A 7749-nucleotide genomic window follows, 5' to 3' on the forward strand; every position below is an offset into this window, starting at 1 on the left:
GACAAGAAGGGACTGCAATCTTGTGACTGTACCAGAAAATTCAGTATCACTTTTACGAGAAAGCCTACTGTTGGCTCTTCTCGGATCGGTGTATGCCTTTTAAATAAAAACCCCAAGAAAAATCAAATACCTTCAATCCACAACATGCTAATGAGTTTAAATTCCATTAAAATATCTCAAAACCAGTGCAGTGGATTCAATATACGAAATAAATTACACAACACAAGACATTTACATTCTTGATTGTGGAATAAAGTTTTTAGTTCAATAAAATATAATAAAATTGAGGAAAGGGAGGTGTACACATAAGATTGTGCAATAGAGTGAAACAAAATGCCAGGCAAAGGTGGGAGAAAGGGTAACAAGGCGGGTAAGTTGTTATATAAATATTGGTGAATTTTTTTTTTTCTTTCCCCAACAGATTGGGTGCGTTGGTAATTGAATAATGGTATTAGTGCTGATAGGATAGAGGAATTTAATGAATTGGGCACGTGGTGACCATGTTGGTGCACGTTTTATGGGCATGGCATGCCCCCACGCCGCCCCATCCCATCGTCTCATGGTCAATACTTTTCTCAACCCAGCATTGCACAATATAACACAACAATCACATCATGCTTATCATTGGCATCGAATCCGAGAAATCCACCTCCATTAATTCCTTCAAATAGATTCGCTTGTAATTTTTCTTCCGTAATTTTTCGACCATCTGTCCCGAAAATCATTTCGTAATTGAACGTCATCCACTGGTAGTAGCCATTTTTCCAACTCCATTCGATCCTTTTAATTTTTCATTTATTCATCGTAATCTGTCATTTATTATCTCTTATCTATGATAAATTAGTACATTTTTTAGGATAATGGAAGAATACCCATCGATTGAATTTTTATTTTCGCATATTTATAAAATGTATGAGAAAATGGGACAGGGAGAATTATAAAAATTCGGAGTTTTCGAAAATCGAATTTTTTTTTTTTTATTTTCAGGTCACACTCACGGCAAACGCACCGAAGTGACATCCGATGATGAGTCAAGTAATAACGATACCGCGAGTATCACAAGCGGTCAATCAGACAACAGGAGTTTACTAGCTGATGACGTTAATGACAACGAGATTGATGAGCTCAGCCAGCAAGAGGTTTTCGAGGAGAAGCTGAAGGAAGCGATCGATGGCCTCTCCCAGAAGAGCGCCAAAGGGAGAGTCTCGTGTTTTGTCGGGATTGAGAAGATATTTGCCCTGAAATATGTACCGGATTTTGTTGAGGACAGAAAAATGACCATCACTGATTGCATTGAGAGAGGCTTGAAGAAAGGAAGAGGAGATGAGAGATCGACAGCTGCCAGATTGGGAACACTTTTGTGTGTACAACTTGGGGCCTTCGAAAGTGCCGAGGCCGTTTGTAGAGACCTCAAATCAACTCTTATGTTCATTGCCAATGATAACACTGCCTCGACTCAAGCCAGAGCTGAGTGTTGCTGGGCCCTGAGTATGAATCAATTTTTTTCCGGTAATGACGCCAGTGATACTGTAGAAATTGTCCATCTGCTGTCATCAATCTTTGCTGGGTCATACCTAAAAGGAAACGGAGCGATAGCTACAGTTTCACCTGATCTCGCAAGTCTACATGCCGCTGCCCTGTCTGCCTGGACTCTTCTCTTGACTGTCATGACACCTTCGGACATTTACAATTTTTTGGCAAGCAGTAAATCCAATAATTTCATGCCGTCGTTTGATCGATTGAGACAATTGCTTGAGTCACCTCATCTCGATGTCAGAATGTCAGCTGGTGAGGCACTGGCTGTCCTCTTCGAATTGGGACGAGATTTTTCTGATGACTACGAACAGGATTGGGCACTTGATTTGGTGGATGTACTCAAAGAACTTGCGACTGATTCTAATAAATACAGGGCTAAAAAAGACAGGAAACAGCAGAGAGCCAGCTTCAGGGATATTCTTCGTTACATCGAGGTATTTTTCACTTCGTATTTTTCAATTATTTCCCACTTCCAATTCCAATGCTATTCATTAATTTTTTAATGATTAAAAAAAATGCAGGGGTAACGATTTGGATTTGTTGGATCTGTTTGATAACTGGGGCATTAATATTTGATCATTTTTATGTTCCAGGAGGACATAACACCCGAAATGCAAATAAGATTTGCACAGGAGACACTTTATCTCGAGGGCTGGTGCTCCAGAATTCAATACAACGCATGCTGTCGTCTCCTAGGACCTGGTATAAACATCCATTTGGCCGAAAATTTACTTCTCCGCGAGATATTTCATCTGGGTAACCGAGCAGTTCCAATGTCATCCCACAAATCAACAAAACGTGAGAGAACTCTGATGAATGCTGCTGCATTTAAAGCACGTACCATTCAACGTAATAAAAATCGTGACAAACGTTCGGCAGCTATGGCACAATAATTAGGTCTCTTTCCTCAATATTATTTTGTCTTTTCTTAGCCCACTATTCACTCATCACACAATTTATTTGATTATCAATGAGAAAAAAAAATCTATGTTACAATAATTGCACGACAAAACTATTTGTATTGGCTAAAAAAATTGTCAAATATTTTTCGCTGGTCGCAAAATAGTTCAAGTGTAAATAATATGTATTTTCGTCGATAAATTTTCACTTCAATTATCATGACCGATTGCCTATTTTTTCAGTCGAATGGAATATTTATTTGTACGATGTAACACGATAATTGTCGATTAATATTGATAAACAAGGAACAGTTCATTGAATTATAGTATATTCTGATATCGACGACGTAGAAATGATTTGATAGGTTAACTTACTGTAACGTTTTACACTAGATACGTAGCTTTGCTGTTGAATTTTAAATATTGGTATTTATTTTCTGGGAATATTAAAAATTAAAAACTTGATTACATTTCGTAATTGATGTAATTTAAATATGATAATTAACTGTAATAAAATAATAATCAAGGAGTGGCATATTACCTCGTCGTTAGGAGTGTAAATTAATAGTCTGACTGGCAAATTCCTTCTCGGAGAGCATGTGCCATCTGTATCCTAAGATCTTCGATACCTCACGTTCCGTATCCTCGTAGTCATGACTATTTAATTTTACCCAATTCTCATGCTCCTCCGACCAATTCCCATACATCAACCAATCTTTATCGCACTTTTTCAAAACGACATTTCGACGTACATATAAATATTTCAGGGATTTCGCCACTGAGGCTATTTCCAGGATCGTCGCTGTTGATATCTTGTCTCGAATCATCTGCATCAGGTTCAGGAGTAAAATAGAAAAAAATTGATGCAATGGGAATTAACTAATTCCTATAGGGATTCAAGTACAATTTTACCACAATTAAAATCTTTAACATCCCCTGGAATATCAGACACGAGATGTACAAATTTAATTGTTAAACGGTAATTTTAGTTACCAGAGTGTTTATATGTGGACAGCTTCTGCAGAGTTGAACGAGATATGAATCCATTCGATGTGAAAACTTTCGGGACAGGTAATACTTGGATAATCCCTGCACTGCATAAGTCTTTAGTGTTGACCGAAAATTAATGGCTTGAGCCATTATGGTCTCCTTCGCCAGCTGGAATATGGTTTTTCATTTTATAATCTACACTGATATTTTTTCATCACTTACTTGGACCACTGGATTCCTGATGATGATACTGTGACAAGGTATCGAACTGTGCTCTGGAAATTCCAAGGGCAATGTCATCTCTGGCTTTTTACTTTCAACTTCAATATGAACTTGCAACTTTGGATTGTTCTTTCTGATTTTAATCCACGCTGCATTCCTAGGCTGAAACGCAATAATAATTGATAATTGACAGATATTCTGCTGCCTCTGGAGTTCGGAAGAAAATTGTATTAGTTACTCTTTTTAAATATTAATGAATCATTGTTCTAATGCAAATATAGACAATGTGAGATTACCAATTTAATCACAGAATTCACTGGACTATATTGATTTTGTAAAATATGCAAGTGCTCCAATTTCGTGTGACCAATCAACTCCAGGACATCCTCATCCAGATTCTGAGGGCTGACGACTAAAACCTGAGACGAACAATTGAGACATTTATTCCAAGACACCGTATTTTACGGTGAATTAAATAATAATTCACACTGTGGGTGGATTTTACCTCTAGATTGATGAAAACTCCGACATGCAAAAGGGGACAGTAAAACTTAGTGACATTGATGAGCACGAGTTTCCTGAGAGTTTCAGTGCAATTGGCGCATATTTCATCGAGAAAATACAGAGCCTCTCTGCTATCCAGCATCAAATCAATGAACTCGAGATATCTGAGGCACTTCAAATTCTGGGCAAGTCTCTTGACAGCTTCGAGGAGCTTTCCCCCAGTTCCAAATATTTTTATTTGCTCAGGATCACTGCTGTTGGCCATGTTGCAGGGAAATGTGAATTTCAAGTGTCGAATCTGGGTGCCAACGCCACACACCACTGGATCATTCGAGCTCTGATTCTCGATGTACCAGGATATCATGTTCATGAACTCGTAGAGATTGTAGAAATTGTACATTGGCTCGAATGTCAGTGATCGAAAGTTCCTTCCAACTTTGTTGAGGCATGTTGATGTCCTGATGTGATCCAGAACGTACTGCCATCCGCTGTAGTAATTATATTTACCTCTGGTGAGAGTCATGTCTTCCAGCGTAAATCTCGACCATACGTTGGGCAATTTGAAGGCTCTGTACCAGCTTCTGCAGACCAATGACGCATAATAACGCTCTCGAGTTGTTAAATATGAAAATATCTCCTCTAATATTATATCTGGCACTTGGTCCCATGCACTGTACACTTTTTCTCCGGTTGTACCATCATCTTCGTCGATATCGATGTAAAGAGCTGGAAAATCATCGGCAGGAATTTGATTTTTAAATCGTTTTAATCTCAAGGGTGTGATCTCCAGGTAATAATTATTTCTGAGAATATTCAGTATTTTCTACTTCATCCCAACTGCCACAAACCGTTGAATTCTAGTTCTTCCCATTTCCCAAGATATTCATTAATTAAATAATCTGATGAGTAGTGAAAAGTAAAAATAAAACACTGCAATATTCATTTTATTTTATTTTCTCTTATTTTATTTTACTATTTCATAATCAATAGTTTCTCTTTTATACTTTATAATATTTTCAATCATCTGCAGATTTTTTTATTTCGCCGGGGATTTCTTAACCAAAATCATCTGACGTTCTTGAATATTCTGTTTATATCTGGATAATTTTAGATTTTCAAACATTTTTTGGAGAGCAAAAGAAATAATCAAAACTCTCACCTTTCTCTTGCTCGTCAAATTTCCAGCCTCCCTTATTCATTCCCATTCTTCTCTGCTCATAATAATTATAGGATATATTATTTCGTATTGTTTCTATTTATAAATTCACGAATACCTTAAAGGACTGGGGTTTTGCAATTTTCCAATTTTCTTCGTAGAATTTTCACGGGGATTTAACGTGAAAAACCGCACGCCGATTGAACTATCCCCGGTTTATTTTTGACCTTTTCACGTATATTATGTATGTATACTGACATAAATAGAAAAAGACGACTCGGTTTTTCTAATTCTACTTCTGAAATAAAAGCTGCCAACATAACGAAGCCTGCGGTTTCCCAAAGTAAATATTAAACGAAAATTCAATTTACAAATAAGATATTCCTATGATAAGAATTGATACCAATCAAATAAATATAAACAAAATGAATTGATAGGATCAGTGAATTTCCATGATATCCGTTGATTTTTCGTGTTTGAGTGAAATTCCTCGTGTTTTTTTATTAAAAAAATATAATACAGACATGTTTAATATAAAACAACATCAAGAGATGTTTATTAAAAATATGATCAAGGCCACACGATCGATTCGATCCAATCAAGATAATAAGCGACTCGTGTATAAACACCTGGGAATTCTGGTGTACCACATAGTTTACCGAAACTGGTAATTCCCACGATGACATGTGCACAATTTTTTGCATTAAAAATTTGCAGTGGACCTCCAGAGTCTCCCCTACATGTGTCTCCTTTCCATCCACCCTGAGGATCACCTGCACATAACATGCTAGGAACAATTCCATGAGGAATTGCTATTGTTTGATTATAAGCTAATGCACAGGTTAATGTGTCGATGGTCTTCAGTTTCACCATTCGTAAATTATCCTGAACTTGTTCGTTTCCTGAAATCAATTGTAATTTTCATCGATGTAAGAGTCGCAATGGAACCAGTCAATGCAATTTAATGAATAAATTAATTGAACAATTTTTTATTACCAAATTCCAGGGATCCCCATCCAGTTGCTGACACTACCTCGGGTAGAACTCCCAAACTCGAATACAGACATGCGGGTTTTATTTTATCAGATAATTTAACTCCTCTTGCAAGTTCCATTAGAGCAATATCTCCGTACAGTCTTGGGTGTTTGTAGTTCGGATGCCGAATGATTTTTACAACTCCAATAATTACTCCTGATCTGATGGCACTCAATCTGCTGATTCCCAAACGTGCAACTCCTCTTTTTTTCCTAAATACGTCAATAATTAAATCGATAACTGCCAATAGTGAAATTCATTGAATTCATTGAATGTGAGTCGCGATAATGAGTCAAATAAACCTGCGGAAAAATGGAGGGAGGAGTCAGGATGAGGTGAGACATTTAAATAATATAATTAGGATTCTCACAAAAAATTGTCGGTGCAGTGTGCAGCTGTCAGAATCCATTTCTCAGATATTAGACTGCCTCCACATCGATGTATGAACTTCAAGTGCTTCTCGAACCATCCGAGTGCAACCATATGAGGAAAGTCTTCCCCTAGGACACCCCGACCACCAGATATTCTGGAATCAATCGATAGAGAACACTCGGACTTCGGAATGTCGTCAGTACCCAATAGTTTTGAATGGGAGTGCTCATATTGGTATTCTCTGCATTCTTCGTCCAAAAATATGAACAGAATTCATAATTGACATGCTATCATTAAATTGTTACATAGTTTTTTCATGTTAACCCTCTAAATAATTGTAATTGCCTGAATTAAATTGCCTTGATAAGAATAAAGGGTCGAAATTAGAAAAAAAAAACACCTTGAAGAACTCACTTTTTTCACTTATTCTCTCATTTGAGGATTCGGATTTTTTAGAGCTCCAATTGTCCTCGTTGTTTATTCCATTAGAATTATTCCTTCGTTGTATAAAACGCGAGGATTGTAATATATTAGACCCTACAGAATAGCTGTGAGTAATGCTTGTAAACAAAAAAACAATTACTACCCAAGTACTATAACCCATCATATTAAATTGACTCAATACTATATTATCGAATTATCATCAATGAAAAAATTATCATAATGATTTTATTCCTGAATGAAAAACTATGCAAAATTAGTAAGGAATGAAAATATTTGTGGCATTGGTTCATAAAAACCGGCGTTAATGATATACATACATATACTATATATGGCATATATATACCATATAGTATATATCAGATCAGCTGATAATATTTTAAAGTAGAGGCTCAGTTCTGGGGGTTGAGTGACCCCAGCGGCATCGTAGACTGCACCCCAAGAGAGGGAGGGCGCCACACGCTATGCTGGGGTGTTTTTTTTTATTAACCAAGTTTTTATTGCAATGCTGGGGTGTCCATCAAGTCGAGGGGGTGAATTTTATTTTCTGCTGTACGAATGCTTTTTGTTTTTCATTTGTTTAACTGAAATTTA

The 7749-nt window shown here is 36.8% G+C and overlaps 3 protein-coding genes across 5 annotated transcripts; 1 reads left to right on the forward strand and 2 right to left on the reverse strand.

Moving 5' to 3' along the window:
• Window positions 1–40: 40 nt before the first annotated feature.
• On the forward strand, window positions 41–2964 carry Ifrd1 (Interferon-related developmental regulator 1). The gene is made up of 3 exons (XM_011309189.1): window positions 41–370; window positions 988–1970; window positions 2130–2964. Exons 1-3 carry the CDS (start codon window positions 334–336, stop codon window positions 2427–2429), a joined length of 1320 nt encoding a protein of 439 aa, XP_011307491.1. The 5' UTR covers window positions 41–333; the 3' UTR covers window positions 2430–2964.
• LOC105269152 (uncharacterized) lies at window positions 2458–5647 on the reverse strand. 2 transcript variants are annotated; one of them, XM_011309188.1, is made up of 7 exons: window positions 5426–5647; window positions 5311–5362; window positions 4153–4877; window positions 3944–4066; window positions 3648–3809; window positions 3429–3593; window positions 2458–3262 (listed from the first exon to the last, which is right to left on the reverse strand). In XM_011309188.1, the coding sequence occupies exons 2-7, from the start codon at window positions 5354–5356 to the stop codon at window positions 2984–2986; spliced, it is 1500 nt and encodes a 499-aa protein (XP_011307490.1). In that variant the 5' UTR covers window positions 5357–5362; window positions 5426–5647; the 3' UTR covers window positions 2458–2983. The 2 variants fall into 2 exon arrangements, with proteins under 2 accessions (XP_011307490.1, XP_011307489.1); XM_011309187.1 differs by having other exon boundaries at window positions 5311–5647.
• Window positions 5648–5771: 124 nt separating this feature from the next.
• On the reverse strand, window positions 5772–7480 carry LOC105269154 (serine protease snake). Of its 2 annotated transcripts, none has more exons than XM_011309190.1 (4): window positions 7129–7480; window positions 6713–6962; window positions 6304–6554; window positions 5772–6209 (listed from the first exon to the last, which is right to left on the reverse strand). In XM_011309190.1, the coding sequence occupies exons 1-4, from the start codon at window positions 7319–7321 to the stop codon at window positions 5878–5880; spliced, it is 1026 nt and encodes a 341-aa protein (XP_011307492.1). In that variant the 5' UTR covers window positions 7322–7480; the 3' UTR covers window positions 5772–5877. The 2 variants fall into 2 exon arrangements, with proteins under 2 accessions (XP_011307492.1, XP_011307493.1); XM_011309191.1 differs by having other exon boundaries at window positions 6713–6868; window positions 7129–7220.
• Window positions 7481–7749: the final 269 nt, after the last annotated feature.

This window comes from Fopius arisanus, unplaced genomic scaffold (assembly GCF_000806365.1).
Source record: "Fopius arisanus strain USDA-PBARC FA_bdor unplaced genomic scaffold, ASM80636v1 scaffold00065, whole genome shotgun sequence".
Lineage (NCBI taxonomy): Eukaryota > Metazoa > Arthropoda > Insecta > Hymenoptera > Braconidae > Fopius > Fopius arisanus.